Source organism: Heptranchias perlo, chromosome 4 (genome assembly GCF_035084215.1).
Source record: "Heptranchias perlo isolate sHepPer1 chromosome 4, sHepPer1.hap1, whole genome shotgun sequence".
In the NCBI taxonomy this organism is placed as follows: domain Eukaryota; kingdom Metazoa; phylum Chordata; class Chondrichthyes; order Hexanchiformes; family Hexanchidae; genus Heptranchias; species Heptranchias perlo.
In genome coordinates, this window is record NC_090328.1 from 88,620,157 (window position 1) to 88,647,749 (window position 27,593).

Here is a 27,593-nt window from a genome sequence, read left to right on the forward strand (position 1 = left end):
GCACTTCCTCACCTCCCCATTAGTCACCCCACCACTACCACTCAACCCAATCCTCATACAATGTCATGGCTCTGTTTCATACTCACCCTCTGATGCATCTCTTTCACGGTCAGCCGCACCCAAACCAATCATTCATCGGTTGGCTACGTCACCATTACTCTCTCACGCATCAGTACTTTCTCCCCTTATAGGAGAAAGGAACTCAGAATGCACGGAGGAGGGCGAGGACCGGAGGGGGGCCGAAACCGATCATCATCCTCACAGACGCGAGACAGGAGGCACTGGCGCTCAGCCGAACCCTCGAGTACCTGTCCGTCGGGGACACCGAGACTTGCACCCTATAAACGTCTGGTGACATAACATTAACAGTCAGCACGCACAATATGAATTGATGTTAACATGCCTTGCCATCTTTAGCACCTCAGTATGCTCATCGCAACATGGGAATCAGGGGGAAAATTTTCCAGTGGCTGGAGTCATACCTAGCACAAAAGAAGACGGTAGTGGTTGTTGGAGGCCAATCATCTCAGCCCCAGGACATTGCTGCAGGAGTTCCTCAGGGCAGTGTCCTAGGCCCAACCATCTTCAGCTGCTTCATCAATGACCTTCCCTCCATCATAAGGTCAGAAATGGGGATGTTCACTGATGATTGCTCAGTGTTCAGTTCCATTTGCAACCCCTCAGATAATGAAGCAGTCCGTGCCCGCATGCAGCAAGACCTGGACAACATCCAGGCTTGGGCTCATAAGTGGCAAGTAACATTCGCGCCAGACAAGTGCCAGGCAATGACTATCTCCCACAAGAGAGAGTCTAACCACCACCCCTTGACATTCAACGGCATTACCATCGCCGAATCCCCCACCATCAACATCCTGGGGGTCACCAATGACCAGAAACTTAACTGGACCAGCCATATAAATACTGTGGCTACAAGAGCAGGTCAGAGGCTGGGTATTCTGTGGCAAGTGACTCACCTCCTGACTCCCCAAAGCCTTTCCACCATCCACTTGCCTGGATGAGTGTAGCTCCAACAACACTCAAGAAGCTCGACACCATCCAGGACAAAGCAGCCCGCTTGATTGGCACCCCATCCACCACCCTAAACATTCACTCCCTTCACCACCGGTGCACTGTGGCTGCAGTGTGTACCATCCACAGGATGCACTGCAGCAACTCGCCAAGGCTTCTTCAAAAGCACCTCCCAAACCCGCGACCTCTACCACCTAGAAGGACAAGGGCAGCAGGCACATGGGAACAACACCACCTGCACGTTCCCCTCCAAGTCACACACCATCCCGACTTGGAAATATATCGCCGTTCCTTCATCGTCACTGGGTCAAAATCCTGGAACTGCCTTCCTAACAGCACTGTGGGAGAACCTTCACCACACGGACTGCAGCGGTTCAAGAAGGTGGCTCACCACCACCTTCTCAAGGGCAATTAGGGATGGGCAATAAATGCTGGCTTTGCCAGCAACGACCACATCCTATGAACGAATAAAAAAAAACATGACACATCTGTGATGATGCTTAATATTGCTTTTTGTTCTTTTACATGCCCTTCAGCAACCACTGAGATGGCAGAGGGCGATTCCTCAGAGGACCTGCCGGCGTGAGCATGAGCAGACACTGGTGGCAGGGGCAGCTGCGGAAAGTCCGCGTCGGTGGGAGCACTCCTCTCCAGGCTCTGTTCAGCTGATGCTGAAACCTGGGGGCTATCCTTTAAAAGGGAGAATGATCGAGGGACAGCAGCACATTTGCAAGATGGTGGAACAGGTGCCACACGCACTCTCCACAATAATGTAGAGGATGGAGGAGTCCAACTCCTGCATGAGTGGAATGGTGGCACAGGTACGGGAGGGAATCTCTGCGATAGTGTCACAGGGACATGAGGGCATCTTGAGATAGTGTCACAGGGACATGAGCAACTCTCTGAGATACTATCACGGGTAAGTGCGGGAATGTCTGCGATGAAGAGAAGGCTAGCCTCCATTGAGCTTCAAGTATGGTTCACAAATCAGTATATTCAGGCCCTGACAACGGCCATTCGGACTCACAGTGAACAACATTCTGCCACTTTATACAGGCAGGCAGATACACTAGCACTGGCCTTACAGGGCTTCACACATGTCCTCCAAACTGTTGTCCAGCAGAGTGATAGGAGTGATGTGGGCCTGGCCCAGGGGAAGAATGATGACGAAAGGTGACATGGAAGTGGGGATTCCACTCAAAGTGCTCCCACGTCTCATCCATTGCCCCCCGCAATGCTGCCTCCTCTCCAGGTGGCCGAGTCTGCCCCTGCACAGGTGCAGGTGGAGCAGTCTTTGGAGGGGCCCTCATATGCACCAAAACCCCGAGGGCGTAGGCCCAAAGCATCTAATGGGTCAGGGCATGAACAAAAGCAACCTACTACTATCTCTGCTGCAGCCACAGGGGATGCACCACATAGAAGTAGTCGGAAGAGAAAGGCGAAGGATTTCTAAGTACGAAGAGTATGACAGGGGTGTTTGACGGTTGGTCATGTTTTTTTTTATATTAGCTTTATGTTAAACTCACATTAAATATTATCATTGTCACCACTACTGCCACATCTTGGCCATTCTTGACTGGCTTCTGTAATAGGGTCCTTTCATGAGGTTCACCATGAACGGTGACACTTGATGCCATCCATTGGATTACTCTACAGAGGGTGTATGTGTAGTTGCAGGCCTGTTTTGTGCAGGGAGGGGTGGAGGGGGGCTGGTGTGGACACTGCTCTATCCAGGTGGTGTGAGGATTGGACTCTTCACACTGTCTGATGTTAGGAAAACCGTTCACATATCAGTGACTCCCTGGCCTCACAAGCAGCCAGGTGAGCCGCTGCTCTGCCCATGGGTTGTTCCTCCTCCTCTTCCTCAATGTGGGAGGCAGATATGGATGGGGCCTCCTCAAGCAGCACCCCTCTCTGGTGTGCCATATTGTGCAGGTCACAACAAACTACTATTAATGCGTCCCACTCTGTTTGATGCGTATTGAAGCGCTTCCCCCAGAACGATCGAGGCACCGAAATCACATCTTGAGCAGCCCTATAGCATGCTCAATTGTATACCCAGTGGTGATGTGGCTGTTGTTATATCGACTCTGTTGCTTGGTGATGGGATAACTCAGCGGTGTCATGAGCCACGTGTGCAGGAGGTATCCCTTGTCCCCGAGGAGCCAGCCCTTAAAGGTGTTCAGAGCGTGGAAGAGGGTCGGGATGTTGGATTCCTGGAGGGTGAAGGAATCGTGGCAGCTGCCAGGTAATCTGGCACACGTGAAGGAATCTCTTGCGGTGGTCACAAACGAGCTGAGTGTTGGAGTGATACCCCCTCCTGTTGATGAACCGTCCTGGCTCATGTGGAGGTGCTCGTATTGCTATATGGTTGCAATCGATTGCACCCTGCACCCGTGGGAATCCAGCCACAGAGTGGAATCCCCTGCCCTCTCTGTCTGGCTGAGGTCATCCATGGGGAAGTTGACGTACTGCGAGGCCCTGCGAAACAAGCCGTCGGTGACCTGCCTTATGCACTTGTGTGCAGACGACTGAGAAACCCCGGCGATCTCCCTAGTGGCATCCTGGAAGGATCCGGAGGCGAAGAAGTTGAGGGCAGTGGTGATTTTGACAGCGACAGGTAAGAAGATGCTGCTTGGGCCAGTCGGGAGCAGCTCGGCATGAAAGAGGCTGCAGATGTCTGCGACTACCTGGCAACTGACTCTGAGCCTCCGTATGCACTGCTCCTGAGAGAGGTCCAGGAAGCTGAGTCTCGGTCTGTACACCCGATGGCGAGGGTTGCGCCTCCTGTGACGACGCTCTCTCTGTTGTTGCCCTCCGTGCTCTTGCGCAGGTGCCTGTGGTGCAGCACTGTGTTGTGGAGCTCCACGTGGTGGAGGTGGATGCCGTGCTGGCGAGGCTGGTGATGTTGCTCGTCCTCGGATGTAATGGTGAATGCAGCCATGGCGCCCCCCCATCCTGACTGTGTGAGTTTGAGGGGATCCACAAAATAGTTAAATATGTTTGAACCGCAGAATTTTGGGTGGAAAGTAAGAATTCTCAGTGAAAACACAAAGATCTTGCAGCCAAAACTTTGTCGGAAATATCAGAGTGCCCTGCTGCAATGAGTGACCTCTTCTTTCCGTCTGTCAAATAAGCATTTGAATGTCCCTCTGGCTGCTGGCTGAAACACATCTGTTGCAACATGGAGTGTTTCCCACACCATGGGAAACACGCTGAGGATGCTTCAAAATCACACCCCTGTCAACAACAACTGTATTAATGATCATCCCGCCGGCTTTAATTGCCAGTGGAACTTCCGCATTCGGGAGGCGCACGTGCACCCAGACGCATCAATGGGGAACCCAGAAGTCTGCGGTTTGGAGCCGGGCTCTGAACCCAAACGGGATTGCCCCGATTTTCGGAGCCCCATGCCCCCAGGAAAATCAAGCCCAAAGTGTCTGCAAAGGGATATTGACAGGTTAAGTGAATGGGTAAAAAATTGGCAGATGGAATATAATGTGGGAAAATGTAAAGTCATCCACTTTGGGAGGAAAAATAAAAAAGCAAAATATTATTTGAATGGAGAAATACTCCAAAATGCTGCAGTACAGGGGGATCTGGGTGTCCGCATACATGAAACACAAAAAGTCAACATACAGGTGCAGCAGGTAAGCTGGAAGGCAAATGGAATATTGGCCTTTATTTCTAGGGGGATGGAGTATAAAAGCAGGGAAGTCATGTTACATCTGTGCAGGGTGCTGGTGAGACCACACCTGGAGTACTGCATGCAGTTCTGGTGCCCTTATTTAAGGAAGGATATACTTGCATTGGAGGCAGTTCAGAGAAGGTTCACTGGGTTGATTCCGGGTATGGAAGGGTTGTCTTATGAGGAAAGATTGAATAAGTTGGGTCTATACCCATTGGAGTTTAGAAGAATGAGAGGAGATCTTATTGAAACATACAAGATTCTGAGGGGACTCAATAGGGTTGATTCTGAGAGGATGTTATCCCTCATGGGGGAATCTAAAACTAGGGGGCATAGTCTCAGAATAAGGGGTCGCCCGTTTAAGACGGAAATGAGGAGGAATTTCTTCTCCCAGAGGGTCGAGAATCTTTGGAATTCTTTACCCCAAAAAGCTGTGGAGGCTGAGTCATTGAATACATTCAAGGCTGAGTTAGACAAACTTTTGATCGGCAAGTGAGTCAAAGGATATGGGGAAAAGGCACGAAAGTGGAGTTGAGGTAAAGATCAGATCAGCCATGATCTCATTAAATGGCGGAACAGGCTCAAAGGGCCAAATGGCCTACTCCTGCTCCTATCTCTCATGATCTTACGGAGTCGAGCTGGAGCCTAGAGGATGCAGTCACACTGCTGAAACCCGTGACACCAGTACAATAAACCCAGCCAGAGCTTAACTTGGGATAGAGAGGTGTGAGAGGCTGCTGTTTCTCAGGATAGCAGCACATGCCAGACAGGTCTTCCCCATCTGAGCGGCACATGAGAGGCAACACTAGGCTGCCCAAGCAGAAGCTTCCGAAATGTAGTCAGCAGCGGCCATTTCCCAGAACTAAGATGCCCTGGAGAGGAGGGCAACCTGAGTTTCATGACCCTTTTGTAGCACAAGAGCAGCGAACCATCGCTCATGATACAGGGTCTTAACACCTAGGAGAAGCAATAGTATAGAAGAAACAAAGGCATGTTTGGACACCCTGGGGAAACACAGTGTGAGAAGAATGTAGGATGACAGGTTTACTTTTGACATCCTTGTATTAAAGGAGAACGTGCATGCATTTCGTTATTCATGAAGATTACAGTGATAGAGGAAGGGGAACACTTATTTCACGCTCACTTATTCAATCAGATGATTTAGATTTGCATAGTCATGTAGGGTCAAAGAGCTCTGATAGGATGTGACGTTCTAGGATGAATACTGGATTGAAGGAGTTGTAATATATGTGAGGGTGGGATATAAGGAATGATAACAAAGGTATTCCCATGCACTTGCTGCCCATGTCCTTCTAGGTAGTAGAAGTTGCAAATTTTGGAGATGCTGCTTAAGAAGTCTTGGCAAGTTGCTGCAGTCCATCCTGTAGATAGTACACACTGCAGCTATGGCACGCTGGTGGTGGAGGGGTGGATGTTTAGGCTAGTGGATGAGGTATTGATCAAGTGGACTCCTTTATCCTGGATGGTGTCAAGCTTCTTGAGTGCTGTTGCAGCTGCACCCATCCACCCATCCAGGCAAGTGGAACATATTCCATCACACTCCTGATCTGTGCATTGTAGGTGATGGAGAAGTTTTGGGAAGTCAGGAGGTGAGCCACTTAATGCAGAATCCTCAGCCTCTGACCTGCTCTTGTAGCCACAGCATTTATGTGGCTAGTCCAGTTGAGTTTCTGGTCAATGGTGACCCCCAGGATGTTGATGGTGGGGCACTTGGGAATGGTAATGCCATTGAATGTCAAGTGGAAGTAGTTAGGCTCTCTCTTATTGGAGATGGTCATTGCCCAGCACTTGTGTGGTGCGAATGTCATTGTCACTCATTAGCCCTTTGTCCAGGACTTGCTGCTTGTGGGCATGGACTGCTCCATTATCTAGGAATTGCAAGTGGATGTCCTGGGACTGAGAGATTGGCTTCCAACAACCACAACCATCTTCCTTTGTGCCAGGTATGACTGCAGCCATTGGAGAGTTCTCTCCTTGTTCCCCATTTACTAGGTCTCCTTGGTACCACACTTGGTTGAATGCTGCATTGGGCAGTCACTCTCACCTCACCACTGGAATTCAGCTCGTGTCCACGTTTGGACCGAGGTCGTAATGAGGTCTGGAGCTGAGTGGTCCGAGCGGAACTCAAACTGAGCATCGGTTAGCAGGTTATTGGTGAGCAGGCCACTTGATAGCACTGTTGACGACTTCTTCCATCACTCTGCTGATGACTGGGAGTAGTCCTCCAAAGCAATTAGGGCCACCTCCCAAGTGATGCAAAGTGATTTGCACTCAGTGAATAACATTTTGAAACCCAGGAATCAGATTAACTCGATATAGATTTTATTGGACAGCACACAAGTAATACAAGCAAGCTATACGTCTACACACACAACTGTGTGTGTAGACGGGGGCTAGGAGCTTACCAGTCGAGGTTGTTCCTAACATTGTTTGCCTAACCAAGGATTCCTTAGCATATTTATACCGTTTTTTTGAAGCACACCTACTTGTACAGTTTCTTTGTTTGCAACTGTCCGTCATCCTGCCTCAGCAGATGTCACATGACTGATTTTGGCACGAAACTGGAGATGAGGGGCCCCGTGCTTATGGCCTCACGGCTGTTTAATTATTCTAGTTATTATCTGTACTACACTTCACATTAACTGTCCTTGTTCTGTTTTATCTCAGCCTCCTTGATTCAAATTCTCCATACCACTCTGCTCGCAAACCCTTTGTTTCTTTATATGCTAACTATCCCATAATGCTTAATGCTAATGACAAGCCAATTAACCGGTCATGGTGCGCTATCCCACACCCAGGAATCTCCATGCCCAGGCCTTTTTGGATGGCAATAGTTTGGCAAAACATAGCAAGCTACAACTGTGCAGGGTACACAATCAGGAGCATAATACAAAGGTCCTCCTGATCTATCAAGGCAGAAAAAACACCCCTTTAAGACCAAGATTTTTTTCTCTATGACTATTCTTGTGGAAGAATATGCCTCATTGTTACATTCCTCAGCTGCTGTTCTTGCAACTCTTAAAAATGGCCAGTATCCACTGCAATAAGGGCAGGGGCAGAATTCCTGAGAACAAAGGCATAATGGCAACTTCCAGCAAATCTGGGACTGATCTGGAAAATTCTATTGATTTTGTTATACAATCTGGATATTAAGTAAATGGTAGTCTTGTCTATTAAATTGAAGGATTACCTGACAAATGCATGTCCAGACGGCACTCTGAGTGATAGTACAAAGATCATCAGTGCTTGAAATGAGCCAGGGCATAACAATTAAGTATAGTTTTCACTTTCACAATACGTTGTTGGACGCATCCTCCTCATATGCTGCCTGACTCTCTTTTCCTCAGTCCTGTACTGCTCCTTCTCCTCCAAAGAAATGTCCATTGGGAACCCCATACCAAGTACTCAGGAGCTCTCACTGTGGGTGGGGGCAAAAATATCCCTATGTTTCACAGCCCTTCTGCCTGTCAATGGCAATAGCAGCTCAGTCTAAGTAGAAAGGAAAACAAAAACCTGCTGCAGTAATTAGTGCTCGAAGTTTCTTCAATTTTCAGGCTCCAAAGTACATCTGTTTTGCCAGTTTCAGCTGCTACTGGCAATAGGTACTCCTCATTTAAATCATTTTAAGTTACCCCATGTATATTGTGAGCATAACTTCTGGATTTTTGGAGTGTCAACGCCACAGGCCTGTTAACTATATTTAAATAGCCTCAGCAGAGAATTGGTGGGCGGATCACAGGAAGGCCACAATGGAGATTGCAAATTGGATCACTGCCGTTAAGAGGCCCCAGAATGCACCTCTCAAAATGCAGAAACGCTGAAAAAGTGTCCCAGAAATGCCAAGCAATTCTGATAATTTCAGGGCCCTGGTGCGTTTATCCACTCTTTCAGGAGTGCAGAAAAACAGCTGGCCACATAACAAAAGTTTCATGCAAGCGCTGGCTTTCCCAGAGCATTTGGGATGGCTGTTGGTAGCTACCTGAAGATATAAATACCATCAATAAACATGTTCGTGGAAATCACCTAAAATGATTTTCACTGCCTCAAAATGAAGTTGTTTTTTGATGCCCAGAAAATTAACCTGCCAAATTTCCAGAGACTCATTCATCCTGACCTAGTTGTGTTTCAGCGCATTATTTCTATATGACGACTGACTGCAAAGCTAACCCCTTAGCGCTACTGTTTCCAAGTGAAACTGTGGCTGTGTATTATTCTATTTGTAAATCAATCTGTTAGCTTTAGCATTAGTCTGACAGTGTGGTATTGACGGTGTTAATCCTAGGCACGTTTTCTCAGACACAGCATGTAGAAGGGTACAGGTTTCAATTCATAGGAGACTCGGTCTACTTATGAAAACTACCTTTTTGCTGTAAACACAAGGGTAAAGGTGTAAGAAAGCTCGAACTGTGACATGAAGGTCAGGTCATTTAAGTCGTAGTCTGCTGTCAACTGCACACTGTGAATGAAAAAATCTTAAAATAATGGCTTATGTCTGCAAAATAAGGCAATGGAGCTCTGTGACAAGGGAGTATACTTTCCTCCATGTATAAAGTTAAAGAAACATTCCTTTACTAAATTGACATTTGTTTATATAAAGACAGTTTAATAAAAGATATTTTCTTTGATTTTGACGTTCATAAGGCGACAGCTGGTAACTCTAGGGGATAAAAGAGACAAAAAGGGAAGTGCTTTTGTTTTCTGACGTACCCCAGGTACTGTTTATTAAACGTACTCTGTTCCACATACAATTGTGTTTGGAATCTCTCCAGAAGCAGTTGAAGACTCAGTTATCTGTTACATGCGCTTAACACATGCATGTTCAAAATTCTGTCTATACCACAACTTCTTTGCCTGCTTTTCTTCTATGGTCATTTTTTTCTTTTTAATTTACTCTCCTCTTTTATCTCCTTTGTTTTCTTTTTAACTAATTTTACAGTCATTCTCTGTTTATGTGCAGTTGACAAGAGCTGTGGTACCAGAGTCTATGCAATTAGCTCTAATTCAATGTGCATACAGAATGGCTCCTAAAAGACTGAATATACTTGATAGTGAGCTAGCAGAAAGGGCACCAACGAAAGAATGCCAACAGGAAGAGATATCTGTTGGTTGAGTGTTGTGACCCTGGAATTGAAACTGTGAATGACAAAACGAAAGGCAAGCTTAATTCCTACTTTTAGCTACAAAAAAAAGAGAAAGCAGATGCTCAAAAATCACTCTGTAAAGTAGACCAAACCTTCAAGATCATTACAACACAATATACAATCTCTAATGAATGTTAAACTCAACATTCTAGTATCCAGATTATACGTTTCTTTTTGGGAGGAGAGAGGAATGTGATCTGTAACCAGGTTAGCCTGAGAAACCAGAAATAAGTTTTGTTTGGCTTTGTAATAATTATTCTAAATGTAATAAATTAGCATATAATAAAGATAATATTTTCCACTTTGGGCAGTGGAGCTTTTTAAATTACAATGTTATTAAGTGGGAGAAACCTAAACTGATGCCGAGATTGTGAAGAGGGTTTCAACATCAAAATTGGGGCTAATTAAATTTTAAAAAACAGGAGTAAGAAAAGCAAAAGTAGTCCAGAGTGGAGTTTCTTGACGTAAAATTCAGCTTTCAGAGCTTTATAGAACAAACAGAGAGTTGGTACCTTGGAACTTCTTCAATAATAAATTATTTTAAAATATTTAACTTTGTAAATATGCCCAAGGACAGTACTATCAAGTAAACAACAGTAATCGTGCCAGTTTTCTCTGAAAGGCTAAAATTTATAATGTATTTAAAAAGAAGAAATCCCAATGGTTCACAAATACATGGTACTACTGTGAGGAGGAATGTAGGTTTTAACGTCCTAACCCCAAGATTGTGAGTTCAGCTGCTTTGGGCTAGGAGATATGCAGAGACCAGATTTCTCTGGATGGTGGGTGAGGGGGTGGGGAAGAGGAGGTGAAAGGTAAGGGTAAGGGAGAGGGAAATAATAGGAGTTTACACAAGTGCTCAGGTATTCCTTGCATTCTTTTACAGGTGAAGATAACCGTCAGAATTTTCTTGCACCTGCAGGCTCTGAACTTTATAGCCTATGGGCTCTGCCCTCATGGAAAATATCGTTGCCAATCCAGCTGAAAGACTTACCTGCTGCTGAACAGGTACTTGTTGTACCACCTGGGCCTGCACCGCCTGCTGTCCTGACACTGAGGTCTGCAAAGTCACTGTTGATGTGGTGTCTGAACCAGCCTCAGAGGTCTGCATATTGGGCGCTAAAGAAACAGAGGAAAGCAGATCAGGATGCAGTCATTCAAATGTTGAAGTCTTGGCGTGAGGGGAAATAAACTCTTGATGCAAATTTGTTTCTCCTCCTAGAAAGAGAAAGTGCACACAGTATAGAACCGAACACTAAAGAAGCACTAAACTACTCTAAACTGTTAGACTGGGGGTTTTACTCACCAGTCCATGATTTAGCTCCCATTAAAGTGAATGGGCAGAAAATCACTGGTGAGCCAAATAAAGAAAATCCCAGCTTCACTATCAACTGATTTTGGATAGGACTGCACAGTAGGTATGGCACAGGTATAGAGCAGGGCCTAAAGCTACTTTCTTGAAAAAATGCTACTAACTTTGAAATTATAAACATAAAATTCAAATATTTTTTTGTTACTCCAAAGAATCTACCCGTCATTTTTTCCAAATAAGTTACGTTTCCACCTTCCAGAAAAGTCCATAGATTTACCTCCAAAACAGTAATAATTTACAACTAGAAATTTATGTTTGTGTCCAAATTTGGCTTTTTGTTGCTGTTTGTTCTGTTCTTTATCCACTAACACTGGTGTCCGCTGCAGGCTCTGTGCAATGAGATGACTTTGTTGCAAATTGCAACCAACACTTAAAATAAAGGTGCAAATCAAACAAAAAAGAACTGCCTCATAAAATAAATGCAGGTTTATGCTCTGCTATTGGACAACAGCTGTGGTGTATGGTTTTTAGTGACTCTTAATGCCACAGATGAGCAATTCAACACAAGATGATTTCAAACATATCCACTCATCGTGCAGTCCAGTGTGTCACTATCACTGCATTCACCATATAGTACCAGGACAATGGCACGCCCACATGCACTAATGGACACATGCATCACTGGTATATTGCAGAGGGTGATGCTGTCCTCTACTGACAAACATAGCTTACATATTAAAATAAAACTTATTTATCAAAAAAAATTCAAAAAGTGATCCACATTTGTTGAAAGAGTAGACCTGATATTATAATGTATTTGTGGCTTAGGTGCTTGTACATTATTGGGTTCAATTAACACATGTTTGGAGGAAAACAGTTTTAAAAAACAAATTATGATTGGTTGAAGTCCATTATTCATTTTCTTTGTGAATCTACATAATTAACTTTCTGCACCAATACACGTCTATCAAACCTCAAAGTGTAACAATTTGAAATATCATGGAAAGTTTATGACACACTCGTACCTAATTAGCTCAAATATCATACTCATAAAACAGCAAAAAATCACAACTGAACAGGGAGGAAACCTGCCAAAGAACAAGTATCAAGCAATTATGAAAACTAACAATCAATAATCAACAATCTGCAAACATCTTAGAAACAGAAGGGGAATCAATGAATTCACTCAAAGTATTTTTTTGAAGCCTGTTATGTTATTTCCGCAGCCAGCCAACAGGTAAATAATGCAATCTAAAAAATATTAAATATAAAACCTTTAATAATTTGACAATAAATAATTAAACTCATGTAGCAGAGTAACTGAGGGCCCTGATCCCCGAGTAAGGGTGTGGCCCTTATAAGAAACCTCCCCTTTAAGAGAAGGGGTATGGCCCTTTTAAGAGACCTCATCTTTAAGAAGTAATTAAGGCTGGAGTGGGTGGAGGCCTTCCCCAGTCAGATGTGAGTTAAAAAGGCGAGGCACAAGAAAAACAGGGCTGCTGCTGAGACAGAGCCCCCTGAACACAGCCCAAAGAGGAAGTTGAAAAGCAGCTGGGGCTGCCCTGGGCTCTGAGACCTGTGAGGGAGCTGATGAGCTGATGAGCTGCAAGGCAGCTGAAAGAGTCTGGGACTGATAAAGTGTATGAGGCGTTGCCAAAGGTACAGTGTATTGGTAAAGTGTACTAGGCATTGCTAAAGGTACTGTTGTGTGATTTTGTGTGTAGTGAATTAAAAGAATCATGGTATGAAGTACAAATTGGTCAAGCACTATTGTTTGTTGTATGAAGAAGGTTACGAGATGGTAGGACTCTGTGACACTCCCCAATAAAACTGTCCAATTCCTAATGGAATTGCATCCAATAAACTTTGCTTTGAGGCCTAATCTCTCTAGTGGCCTGAGTTTTGCTCCTTTTGTGAAGCTTCTATTCATCCCACTCCAGGACTTGAGCACATGGGGCCCGATTTTACCAGGCCTGCGGGTTTCCGGCGGGTTGGGTTTCGGGAGCGTGGTCAACACGCTCAGTGAAATTAGTGGGTTGCCCGCGCGATCGTAGCAGGCAATCCACTAATGGGATCCAATTACCTGCTCCTCCGGGCTCCGCGCTGCAGGTCTGCGCATGCGCAGTACGATCTGTCAGCTGGAGGCTCTCTAGTTAAAGGGGCAGTCCTCCACTGACAGATGCTGCAACCAATAGAACACATTACAGCATGGAGCAGCCCAGGGGGAAGGCTGCTCCCAGTTTAATGATGCCTCACCCCAGGTATCACCAGATGGGGTGAGGAGGAGGGGGAGGACAGAGATCTTCCACCCGGCGGGCGGGAGGAAGCGGCCTGCCTCTGCTACCAAGAAGGCCTGGCTCGAGATGGCAGAGGAGGTCACCTGCACCACCAACATATCGCCCACCTGCATACAGTGCAGGAGGCGCTCCAATGACCGCAGTAGGTCAGCCACAGTGAGAACACGTAGTCTTTCCCCTACACTCCGTCTGCCACAACACTGCCCCCACCCCACATCTCCTTCGGCACCGCCAACACTACTCTGTCACATCACCCCTCATACCCACTCAAACCCCATCCTCATCTTACCTGCACCTACTCACCTCGCGAGTACTCACCCCGCCACTAACACGCAACCCAATCCTCATATAATCTCATGGCTCTATCCCATACGCACCCTCTCGTGCATCTCCCTCACGGCCAGCCTCACTCAACCTGCCACCACCTGTGCTGCAGCCACAGGGCATGCATCACATATGTGCAGTAGGAAGCGTAAGGCAAACGTGTCGTGAGCATGAAGGGGATGCACAAGGGTGTTTGAGGGTTTGTCATGGGTGTCACCTATATTGAATTTCAGAACAACTCACATCACACATTATATTGGCACCACCACTGCCATGTCTCCGCGAATCCTGTCTGTTTTGTGCAATAATGCCCGCTCCTGGGTATCACTATGAGGACCCACCACTGATGCCACCCATTGTGTCACTGCAGAGTAGGTGCAGGTGTATTTGCAGGGCTCTTCCGCGCAGACGACTGAGAGACATCAGCGGTGTACCCGGCTGCACCCTGGAAGGATGCGGAGGAGAAGTTGTGGAGGGCAGTGGTGACTTTGGCAGCGACAGTTAAGCAGATGGTGCTGGGGCCAGCCAGGAGCAGCTCGGCATGAAAGAGGCTGCAGATGTCCACGACTACATGGCGAGTGAATCTGCGCCTCCGTGTGCACTGCTGCTCGGAGAGGTCCGGGGAGCTGCGCCTCGGTCTGTGGACCCTGTGGCGAGGGTAGTGCCCTCTGCGACGCGCCTCTCTCTGCGGTAGCCCTCCCTCCTGCTGTACAGGTGGATGTGTCACAGCACTCTGTTGTGGAGCTCCACATGTCAGAGGTGGACGGCGTGGATGGCGAGGCTGGTGATGCTGTTCGCCCTCCGAGGGGGTCATGACTGCAGCTACGACGGCCCCCATCCACAATATGTACATCTGAGGGGGTCCGCAAGGTAGGCACATGTCTCCGGACCCCGGGGTGAGTGTGCAGGTTGGTGACTTTGACCGTCAGGAGTGGGGTGGTGGAGGCCACACTTTGTCCCAAGTGACAGAGCGGCCTCCTGCAATGGGTAGAGGGTCTCCCCCCACCCCCACCTGTCAAATGGACCTTTGCAGCTGCCACAGGCTGACGGCTGCAACACGTCCAGTTCAACTAGGACTGTTTCCCCCAGTGTGTGAAACAGTCCCATGTTTCTCCAAAATCGCACACAGTCCCTTAATCAGGTCAGTTAATGACCTGAACAAGCAAAATAAATACACTCAAGTGGCATCCCGCTGGCTTTAATTGCCTGCGGGATTCCCACCAGCGGGGGCTACGCACGCACCCCCGCACGTCATCGGGGAACCCGGAAGTGGGCGGGATCGTGGTGCGATCCGGTCATGTGCCTGGATATCGGGATTTTCGGGGCCCCCCCGCTGGAAACGCACAGGAAACCCGCCGGTAAAATCGAGCCCATGGTGTAAGATGACACTCAGTGCAGTATGGGGGATATGCTATATTGTCAGAAATGCCATTTATCAGATGTGCTGTTAAAACGAGGCCTCATCTACTTTTTCAAATGAATATAAAATATCCCATAACTCTATTCACAGAAGAGCAGAGATTTCTCCTGGTATTCTGGCCAATGTTCATCTCTCAATCAACACCAACAAAGTCACTGGTCATTCATCTCATTCCTATTTGTGGGGCTTTTTTGTTTGCCTACATAACAACAGTGACTGCACTTCAAAAGCAATTCAATGGTTGTAAAGGGTTTCAGGACATGGTAAGGATGTGATAAAGTGCAATATAAAATTAAGTTATTTTTCTTTTCTGGATGCTGCAGTGGCAACTGTTTTTTTTTCTCATGATAGACCAATGGCTACTTTCTTGCCCCCCTCATGCAGCTGCAGCCACAGCCACTAATGGTGCTCTTGACACTACCATGACCACTCTAATTCCCCCGCTCTTGCAGCTTTGTGGCCTCCTACTGCAACCATGGACACTCAAACCTCCTGTTGCAGCTACGGCAGCTTCCTGACCCCTTTTAAGACCACTTTCTCCTTTTTTTTAGCAGCCACGAATACTTTGAGATTTTGGTGCTCCCAAACCGTACTATTATGCCCTGTTCCACCCCCAGAGCTGCCAAATCCTAGGGCCCTCCCCTAATTCTGCCAAAACAGCATCGTAGCTTCATCCAACTCACTAAGCAACACCAGGAGAAATTTGATATCTTATACTATAGTATTGAAAAATTGATTAGTTGGGAGCCACATTTCTATTGTTGAATCAAATAGTTCAGGTGTCATTATAAAAACTTTATACTTTTTGGGGCTAATATTAGGAAATGAACACTTTTGGGACCTATTGCCGAGATTAGGTATGCCAGATGCAGATCAAAATTCCCTTTATTCTCCCCAGAAATGTGCTATAATCACAAACTATACAAGAGCTTCTGAGAATTTGTCAATGAAGGAGAAATGTCCTATTGCTGCTAGTGCTGGGAGCTAAGAATGAGCATAGAGGCAGGATATCTTTGATCACATCCTCAAACAATATAGAAATATGTACAGTGATCAAGAAGTAAAATTAATTTATAAAATATATATTTTTTTTCCTTCCAAATAATGTTTTAAAAAATGCTCGTGTATTAAAATATACTTATTTCATAGGTTAACTGTAGGCTTTCTTCCTGTATTTTTAAACTGAAATGGTGCAAATTTAGATTTTTCACATTTTAAAATCTTGGCCCAAATCAGACTCAGCCTTGGAGTACAGTACTCAGCCCTACTGTACAGTATACAATACTTATTTTGTGCCTTTAACAGTACTGTGTTCTGTATATGTGATGCACAATTTATCGATTGCTATTAAAGGACAATGCAACTACATTATATTGTATATTATGTACCTTAATTTCCAAACTACAAAGGCTAAATGCACAACCGCACACTGTCACCTTTGAACTGATCTCAAGTAGAATGCACTGTACTTCACAGCTTCCTTTAAATTTATTTTTAAACGAAACTCTTTTCTAAAATCCTAATTCTTTTCAACAGCTCTCCAATAATTTATTGCTATGATGTCACTTTTTACTGGTATTTTTTGCATATTTGCACTGCTTATATCCTTTTGCACAGAATTTTAATGCATCTGTTTAGTGTTTAAATTTTTTATAGTAAACACAAAAAAATTATAAAATTTAAGATTAAATTAATTTGTTTCTCTTCATCTTTTTCAAATAAGAAAGAAGTTGCATTTACATAGTGCCTTTCATAACCTCAGGACTTGCAAAGCGCTTCACAGCCAATTAAAACTTTTTTTTGAAGTGTAGACATTGTTGTAATGTAGGGAAACATGGCAGTCAATTTGCACACGAACAACTGTTCGTCGAGTAATATCATGTAATTTTTTACATCCACCTGAGGGGGCAGATGGGGCCCCAGTTTAACATCTCTTCCGAAAGATGTCACTCCTTTAGTGTGGCACTAAAGTGTCAGCCTATATTATGTGTGCAAGTCTCCAGAGTGGGACTTGAACTCATGCCTTCTGACTGAGGCAATAGTGCTGTCACTTAGTCAAGGCTGACACCTAAATATCACAAAGTATTTGGTGTTACCAAAAGTTTTTGTTTAGATTCAGAACCAAACACTAAACCTCAATAATGATACAATCTTTCCAGAACTTCCTACTGGTTATACGACCAAAGGGGTAGATTTTCTCACCGAGCAGTGTTTGGGCAGCCGACCAGTGGAGCACGCCAGCCAGCAGGTCCCAACCCGATCTATTTTGAGGGCCAAGGCTCATTAGCATAGAAGCGGTGGACTGCCGGTGGAACATGAACACCCCAGGGCAGCCCACCAGCTGTGGGCCTCTGCAATATTGGGTGGCACTGCCAGCCTCTGGGCCGGTAAGTCCGGGGGAGGGAGGGGAAGGAACCTGCTGCGGCAGCGGCCCAGATTGTATCTGCCCGGTGAAGTATTCCTGCCCAGTGCAAGCTCTGCCCGGTACTGTCCTAAAATGGCAATTGGGGTCCTATACCAGTCGCAGGGTGGTCTAGCGCCCACTGGTAGGCCCTGGGGAAGATAGGGATGGCCACACCATTGACAGGAACAGGGCAGTAAGTCATTCACCATCATTTTTGGGGTGTGAAATCGCAATCACCCCTAATTGTTTTTGAGTTTTGAATATAAAAATAAATAAATGAGAATGGTTTAACCATAGAGCATACAATTATTACAAAATATAATTACCCTTGCTAATTCTCCTCACATGTATCTCTATTCAGCTCTCTCATTCTACTTTCTGACTATAGTTATGGAAGATCAGTTAGCACACAGTATATCGTTTATTGCTTTCAACGTTACCTTAAAAAAATGTTGATGAGTTTATACATAACCTTTTTCTGATTTTATATAAAAAAGAACAAATTCTGGATATTTTCACTGCTCCTTAATGTTTCCTGGCGCATTCTTGTTCTCATTAATTTTTCAATTGAAGAGGTGAGGCTTACAAGCAACATGTCCTGGCATCCTCTGTTAATGAACAGCCTTGCTGTCAATTATACATTTTTTTTTACTTTGAACGATAGTGTAAAATGGCCAATATCGATTTAGCCACCTGTTATACATCTCTCCCAATTTAATTTCCATTGACTTCAAGTGTACTTATGACCAAAAACATCTAATGCTAATCAATCTGCCCTTTCTTTACAAGCTGCACTCAAGAAGAATTCTGGCTTTCATCAAAGGAAAATGCTTAGGTGGGAGAAAAAAAGCAGCAAATTACCAGCATAGCTTGTGCTAGCATGAATGGGGGGAAAAAATGATTGGGAGTCCAAAGCCTCCCAATGTTTTCATGGTGTTGTTCGTTTGGCTGTAACCTACAAAATGAAAAAGACTTGGAAGACTAATGTTCTTTCTGAGGATTGGCTTCATCACTTTCATTGAAGTTTGGCATTGAAAGACAGAAAAGTTGCCTTGATAGTTAATGACTCTGCAGCTCATGAGACATGCCTACATTTAAATGTGGAATCACTGCCAACAAGCACAAGAAGTAAATTCATGCCACCAGTAGAAGAAGCAGCTGCATCTGACACAGCCAATGATCCCATACCGAAACCGAGGGCCAACTCAAGCTGTGAACCCATTAGGGCACATGAGTCCTCTGTTGGGACTGCAAGCAGACCTGAGGTTTGAATCCATTGTCAGAGTTTTTTTTATTCATCCAGGGCATCGCTGGCAAGGTCAGCATTTATTGCCCATCCCTAATTGCCCTTGAGAAGGTGGTGGTGAGCCACCTTCTTGAACTGATTGGCTTGCTAGGCCATTTCAGAGGGCAGTTAAGAATCAATCACAATGCTGTGGGTCTGGAGTCACATATAGAGAAACCAGATCGGGTAAGGGCAGCAGGTTTCCTTCCCTAAAGGACATTAGTGAACCAGATGGGTTTTTACAACAATCTGGTAGTTTCATGGTCACCATTACTGAAATTAGCTTTTTATTCCAGATTTTATTTAATTTACTGAATTTAAATTCCCCAGCAGCCATGGTGGGATTTGAATTTATGTCTCCAGATTATTAGTCCAGGCCTCTGGATTACTAGTCCAGTAACATACCCTCTACAGTGTTGATAAGGAAGTCCTGATGTCTGGATTGCTGACCGACAAGGAAATTGTTGTTTGGGAGGATGCAGTTGCTTGTGGGAGTGGGAGTGCGAGGAACAAGGTTAAGTGAATGAATCCAGCCTGCAAACAGAGGTAGAGAAAACAGCTTCCACTAAGTCCAGGGTGTCCAATTCTGCCTGATTGCTGAGCACATGACTGACAACCAAGCTAGATGTCCCAATGGAACTTTTCTCTGCACTAAATACTTTGCACTGTCAACAGGAAGCAAACCACAAACACTGGATATTTTGCAAAATGACTGAAACTTGCACTGCACAGCTTATGTGCTACTCAAATTTCATTCACATGCATTTCAACAGATGGTTTGATATTATGGGATTTTTTTTAGTGGCTCTGTAGTATTTTTCTGTGTTTCATTAAAATTGCTTAATTTAACCTATTGGAAATTACACTTTTTTTTTAACCAAAAAAGTGACTTTGAATTCACAGGACTGTATACCACGACTATGATTTTAATCAGAGTATTTCAGATTACAAACTGTAGGAATGTGTGTCTGAAATTGGGTTTTAAAAGTTTAGATTTCTGCCAGCACAACAATTAGTTTGGTCACAGCTCTCTGGATAGCCAGTACAATCAATAGTTCCACAAATTTACTGGATGCAATGACTTACTTCATTAAGTTTATTATAAAATTAGTATTTTTATTAAAGGTTTTTGTAGGCAAACAATGCTTATTTTGGAACAAAACCTCATTATACCCTCTTGGCCCTCAGCCAGGCAAACAGAAAATGATGAAAGAAATCCACTGGGCTGCATTTTGCACATGCAAAAGGTACTCACTGCAGTGTTTTTAAAAAAAACTATCAGCATTCTAATGGATTTGCAATTTAGAAAAAAATAATTCCAAGCATAGAGGGTAACAGTGGAATATCCAGTTTACAAGTCACACTTGATTTTCCACCATTTTTGATTGTGCATCCTGCTTACATAACAGGTGATGAATAACTTGTTTTAAGATAAAATGATTAGTTGTATTGATTTATTTAAATGTTACTTTTAAAAATGATTACTGAGAGTTAGAAGGCTGCTTTAATGCAGCCCACTGTCATGTGAGGCACCTCACCTCTTTCCAGAGACCACTGTCATCTTGTAAATCTCTTAAGCAAAGATAAGCTTGACACATCCACAAGGCTAACAGAGCCCTAAACGCTATTACAAGTGAGTCATAAAGCCAAGGTATTTAGTTCCATGGCTCTATCCAAAGACAAAAAATAGGATAGGTTGCATGATTTGCCACGGGTAGGTGTACAGAAAAAAAAAACTATCTCATTGCTTTAATTCTATACAGCTATGGTAAAGTGTGCCAGAGAGCACCTGAATATTGCAGATGTACAGCAGTTGTCAGGTGCAGTTTCAATATTATGGTACTGTGAATAGATGGCATATCATGAAATATTCCTTTACTTGGCAGGTTGCATAAATCACTGGTAATTTGATACTCTAAATCACTAACACACCATTTAATTTACTGCAGTTCAGGGACCAGAAGGCACCTCAGTCGCTGTTCAAACACAGAGCTCCACATTGCTGCATTTCATTGTTCAATCCACATCATCGTTCAGTCCACATCATCGTCATCATCATTCTGTGGAAATTAGCTGTAGTTTTATTTGATGTGCTGTAAACAATTATGTCCAATTAATATTATGGCTAGAACTTTATTCCCATTCATAGGCACTTAGGGTACATTCTGTCCCATAGATGCAAAATGTAAGCGAGTCTTACTATCAGTACCTCTTCAAATAAATGATTATCTTTAAACTCCTCTTACTTTTGCCATTGTGTTAATTTAAAAAAAATATCAAGTGTTAACAGTGAATGCTGATGACCCTCCATCGTAAAGTCAGAAGTGGGGATTTTTGCTGATTGCACAGTGTTCAGTTCCATTCACAACCCCTCAGATAATGAAGCAGTCCGTGCCCACATGCAGCAAGACCTGGACAACATTCAGGCCTGGGTTGGTAAGTGGCAAGTAACATTCGTGCCACACAAGTGCCAGGCAATGACCATCTCCAACAAGAGACAGTCTAACCACCTCCTCTTGACATTCAACAGCATTATCATCTCCGAATCCCTCACCATCAACATCCTAGGGGTCACCATTGACCAGAAACTTAACTGGACCAGCCACATACATACTGTAGCTACAAGAGCAGGTCAGAGGCTGGATATTCTGCAGCAAGTGACTCTCTAAAAGCTTTCTACTATCGGCCAGGCACAAGTCAGGAGTGTGATGGAATACTCTCCACTTGCCTGGATGAGTACAGCTCCAACAACACTCAAGAAGCTCGACACCATCCGGGACAAAGCAGCCCGCTTGATTGGCACCCCATCCACCACTGGCGCACTGTGGCTGCAGTGTGTACCATCTACAAGATACACTGCAGCAACTCGCCGAAGCTTTTTTGACAGCACCTCCCAAACCCGTGACCTCTACCACCTAGAAGGACAAGGGCAGCAGGCACATGGGAACACCACCACCTGCACGTTCCCCTCCAAGTCACACACCATCCTGACTTGGAAATATATCACTGTTCCTCCATCGTCGCTGGGTCAAAATCCTGGAACTCCTTACCTAACAGCATTGTGGGAGTACCTTCACCACACTGACTGCAGCGGTTCAAGAAGGCAGCTCACCACCACCTTCTCAAGAGCAATTAGGGATGGGCAATAAAGGCTGGCCTTGCCAGTAACGCCCACACCCCATGAACGAATTTTAAAAAATCATCAGGGGACCTAACTTGCAGCATTACTAGCATAACAATTAAGATACTCGTTTAAAGCACCGTAAGGGAACTGTTTGATTATTGCCCATTTGGTAGTTCGGCTTGGTCGGCCACACTTCCATGGATGTAGTAGCAGCGCACCACTCCTGTGGACGTTAAAGGGGAAATGTTATCATGGAGGTGCACAAGAAAAACACCGAAGTAAAATAAACTCTGGTCTAGATATTGTAAGGGATAGCAGTGAGTATTTCTAAATGAGTTAACAGCTAACGTAATAATGCTGGCGTCAAAAGATCACCTGTTGGAAAACGTATGTATTGACAGGTTAGCAATAACGGCTACTTGCTGGCGATTTTGAGAGCGGTGTTATATATAGTATGTAGACCGCACGTAAAGGTTGTGATATAACAGCACTGATTCTTTTGCAAAAAAAAACACATTAGTTGCTGTAACAGATTAAGAGAGTTGTATCCGAGCTAGGGATACCACTTTAAGAGGTTGTGGACTTTAATTACCTTTAGCTACTCCCAGCCGGCTGGGAAACAATTCAGTTACATAGAGAGAGGGGGAAAAAAAAACTGAGGGACAAGTGGTAAGCAGGATAGTACAACCTGTCCCTGTCCAGTACAATGTAAGGACTCAAGGTGACTAATCCACATGGAGAAATGTGAAGCAGAAGGACCTAAGATAATACAGGTGACTGTCTGGTTCTTTAGTGAAAGTAAAGACCCATCGGGGATGAATAAACTAAGCTGGTTTGGATATCATAGTCTGCGTGTCCAATCCACTCCTGGGTCCTGGATCGGTGACGGCCTGTTACATCACCTAGAATTTTTAGGGATCAATATGGTCTTGGAGATTAAGATAGCGTCAAATAAAAGTGATAGCAATACACGAGTTGACAGTACAGGCTATCCTGTATCCCTCCCTGCAGTGGATTATTGGGAAATAAATTATACAATGCGTGTTGCTGCACAGTCTGAAAAAACATAATCTGAACAAATACTGCAATGAGTGCCAATTGTCTATCATTCATTTTCCTTTTTTAAAAAATTTGTTCTTGGGATGCGGTTGACGCTGGTTAGGCTACTTTTATTGCCCCCACCAAGAAAGGCCCTATAGCCACACCCTGACTGTGATTCAACTTTAAGTTCTTTAAAGCATTTACTGTGCTGTTACTAAGAAAGAACTTCAAGCCAGTTCTTGGTTCTTGGAACACGACAATGTACTTTCTCTTGCAGGAGATATGATTCGAATAACAGGCACTGAGTAGAGGCTGTGTTTTAATTAACTAAAGCAATTAATGCCTATACATTAACACCCAACATATAAGGCGTAATTACAGAATAAGCACACTAAACACTTAAAATAACTAAAATCAGATTTTTAACTCAGTGCTATGAATACACTTTTAGAAAACTACAAGAGAGGAGGATGAGGTAATTTCATGAAAGTGTACAGCTTTCCTTTCCTCCCAAAATAATATCAGACTCAAGTCTCTCCCAAAATAATACCACGGCCCCAACCATCTCAATAGTTCCCGAAATAAAAACAGAAAATGCTGGAGAAGCTCAGCAAGTCAGACAGCATCTGTGGAGAAAGAAACAGAGTTAATGTTTCAGGTCGAAGGCCTTTCGTCAGAACTGAACAATGTTAAAAGAGTTTTCAAGTATTTAAGCAAGTACAGAGCCAGGGAAAGTTGGGGGTGGGGGAAGAGAGAACAAAATGGAAGGTTTGTGATAGGGTAGAGGGCAAGAATGATTAAATAACAAAAGGGATGATGATGCAAGGCAAGGAAGGCGGTAATAGGACTGGTTAAGAAACAAAAGATTGGTCAGGAGTAGCTGTAAATGGTAGCAGCAGAACCATTACCAGCACTTGCTATCCGAAAAAATGGGAGCAGTGGTTATGATCTGAAGTTATTGAAATCAATGTTGAGTCCAGACGGTTGTGAAGTGCCTAAACGAAAGATGAGGTGCTGTTCCTCGAGCTTCATTGGAACAATGAAAGAGGCCGAGGACAGAGAGGTCAGAGTGGGAGTGGAATTGGAATTAAAATGGCAAGAGACTGGCAGGTCAGGGTCACGCTTGCAGACAGAGTGGAGGTGTTCAGCAAAGCAATCACCCAGTCTGCGTTTGGTCTCCCCAATGTAGAGGAGACCATATTATGTGCAGCGAGTACAGTATACTAAATTGGAAGCAGCACAATTAAACTGCTGTTTCACCTGGAAGGAGTGTTAGGGGCCCTGGACGGTGGGAAGGGAGGAGGTGAAGGGGCAGGTGTTGCATCTCCTGCGGTCGTATGGGAAGGTGCCGTGGGGAGGAGAGCGGGTGTTGGGGGTGATGGAAGAGTGGACCAGGGTGTCGCGGAGGGAGCGGTCCCTTCGTAATGCTGAAAGGGAAGGGGAGGGAAAGATGTGTTTGGAGGTGGCGGAAATGGCGGAGGATGGTACGTTAAATGTGGAGGCTGGTGGGGTATAAGGTGAGAACAAGGGAAGGGGTGAGGGCAGAAGTGCGGGAAATAGGATGAACACAGTCGAGGGCCCTGTCAACTACAGTGGAGGGGAATCTTCGGTTGAGGAAAAAGGAAGACATATCGGAAGTAGTGGTGTGGAAGGCGGCATCATCAGAACAGATGCGACGGAGACAGAGAAACTGGGAGAAGGGAATAGAGTTCCAGATCCTCCCCGTTTCAAAGACACTTTTTCCCAGTCATTCCAGACTCTCACATCCCCCTTTTTTACTATTTCCACACCACACAACCACCTCCCATTCCCATATCTTGCTACGCCCACTAATGTTTCAGACCCCAGCACCCCCATCCCAGTAGTTTAACATCCCTTTCCTCCAACACTCCTAGATTCCATCACCTTGTCTGCTGTTCCCAAGCCCCATCATCCACCTCGCATTGTTGCCGAATCGCCAATACCACTCACCATGCTCAGACCCCCCCCAGGAATTCTCCCACACCCGAATACCATGCTTTATCATTGCTACACTCCTGCAAGCCATCTCACCATTTTCGCACTCCGAACATATCACTTTTTAACTCCACAATCCCTAATCACTACTCCACGTATCTCTCTCCCCAATACTCCTAGATGCCACCACCCCTGCACCCTGCTGACACTTTTCTGACCCCAGGACCATCTGCCCCACAATACCAGGCCCTGTGATCTCTCCCCTTTTAAGTACTATGACACTACTCACACGCCATGTATTTCCAACTATCTTCACATGTATCTTGCACTTTAAAAAGGTAAGACGTGAGATTGACTACATAGTTTAAATAAACATATAATAATAGTGAGGGACCATGATTAACGTTTTCCATTAAAAAAAATATGGACATAATCACATAATTTGAACTTGAAAGTATTGCTAATACTCCCATAATACTTTCTAATAAAAACACAATTTAAGTATTCAATTGATGTAAATCATTGGTCCAAATAATATATTATATGTTACATAGCATAAAACAGTTTATCCTTTGACTAACAGTGAGCAATACCATGGGGGGTCCATTAGTAATGCATTAAAAAGATTGTATACAATGCACTGTTACACAATTTCTGTAACATTTATTTGTGTAATGTTTCTGTGTCACACTTAACCATCTTCAAATTTATTCTAATATAAATTTTTGTTTTAAGCTGCTTGCAGTTGATGGGATGATATACAAATTTATTCCACCTCAAGCAAATTTCTTCCAGCCGATTGGGTGACATGCACATTTATTCATTGGGATTCATTCATCTTAATTTGTTAGAAGATCAGAAAGCTGACCAAGCAACCAATCAAATTACTCAAAAGCACTGCCACTCCTTTAGACCACCATCTTTTCTCTTGCTAGCTCAAAGTTCAAATGTTCAAAACAAGGTTTTAAATAAAGCATCTAAAAATATATATTTCACAATAATATTTATAATTAACCATAAATTTGCTTTTTGCATGTTTAATAACAATTATAATATTCACATGGAAGCCTTCACCTCTATCAAAAGTTTGGGCTTGAATTTTATATTTTGACTTAGAAAGTGAGGGTTGATGAGAGTAGTGCGGTTGATGTTGTGTATATGGACTTTCAAAAGCATTTGATAAAGTACCACATAATAGACTTGTTAGCAAAATTAAAGCCTATGAAATTAAAGGGACAGTGGCAGCGTGGATACAAAATTGGCTTGGGGACAGAAAGCAGACAGTAGTGGTGAATGGTTGTTTTTCAGACTGGAGGGAAGTATACAGTGATGTTCCCCGGGGTCAGTAATAGGACCACTATTCTTTTTGATATATATTAATTTCAAAGTTTGCAGATGACACAAAACTCGGAAATGTAGTAAACAATGGGGAAAATAGTAACAGACTTCAGGATGACATAGACAGACTGGTGAAATGGGCAGACACATGGTAGATGAAATTTAACGTAGAGAAGTGTGAAGTGATGCATTTTGGTAGGAAGAATGAGGAGAGGCAATAGAAACTAAATGGTACAATTTTAAAGAGGGTGCAGGAACAGAGAGACCTGAGGGTGCATATACACAAATCTTTGAAGGTGGCAGGACAGGTTGAGAAAGCTGTTAAAAAAGCATATGGAATCCTGGGCTTTATTAATAGAAGCATAGAGTACAAAAGCAAGGACGTTATGCCGAATCTTTCTAAAACACAGGTTAGGCCTCAGCTGGAGTAGTGTGTTCAATTCTGGACACCACACTTTGGAAGGATGTCTAGAATGGTGCCAGGAATGAGGGACTTCAGTAATGTGGAGAACCTGGGATTTTTCTCCTTAGAACTGAGAAGATTAAGGGGAGATTTTGATAGAGGTGTTCACAATCATGAATGGTTTTGACAGAGTAAATAAGGAGAAACTGTTTCCAGTGGCAGAAAGGTCGGTAACCAGACAACACAGATTTAAGGTGATTGGCAAAAGAGTCAGAGGCGACATGAGGAAACATTTTTTCACACAGCGAGTTGTTATGATCTGGAATGCACTGCCTGAAAGGGTGATGGAAGTAGATTCAATAGTAACTTTCAAAGGGGAATTGGATAAATACTTGAAGGGAAAATATTTACAGAGCTATGGAGAAAGAGCAGGGGATTGGGACTAATTGGAGAGATCTTTCAAAAGAGCCGGCGCATGCACAATGGGGCCGAATGGCCTCCTCCTATGCTGTACCTACTATGACACTGTGAACTATTAGAATTATATGAAGTTAGCATCAGGAAGATGCTGCAGTTTGATTGTCTGTAGTATGCACAATTTCAGAGCATGCATCACTGGATTTTTCCCACTGTTTGTCCTGTAAGACTACAAATATGGAAAATACTGTAAAAACAGTGTAAAACTGCAAGACATAAAACAGGCTGCGAGATATGAAACAGTTAACCCCAGGTGCCAGTCAAGGAAACTCCAGCCCATGATCAGTTTCAGAGACTCATTTACATCAAACAATGAGGCCCTGGCGAAGACAC

General features: G+C 44.2%; 1 protein-coding gene across 1 annotated transcript in view; it reads right to left on the reverse strand.

The window, feature by feature from the left end:
- The window catches only part of rfx3 (regulatory factor X, 3 (influences HLA class II expression)), a 371,090-nt gene that overhangs the window by 158,714 nt on the left and 184,783 nt on the right, over window positions 1–27,593 (reverse strand). The window contains exon 3 of the mRNA XM_067983285.1: window positions 10,874–10,998. Coding sequence (XP_067839386.1) covers window positions 10,874–10,990 — 117 coding nt within the window. The 5' untranslated portion in view covers window positions 10,991–10,998. The remainder of the gene's footprint in view (window positions 1–10,873; window positions 10,999–27,593) is intronic.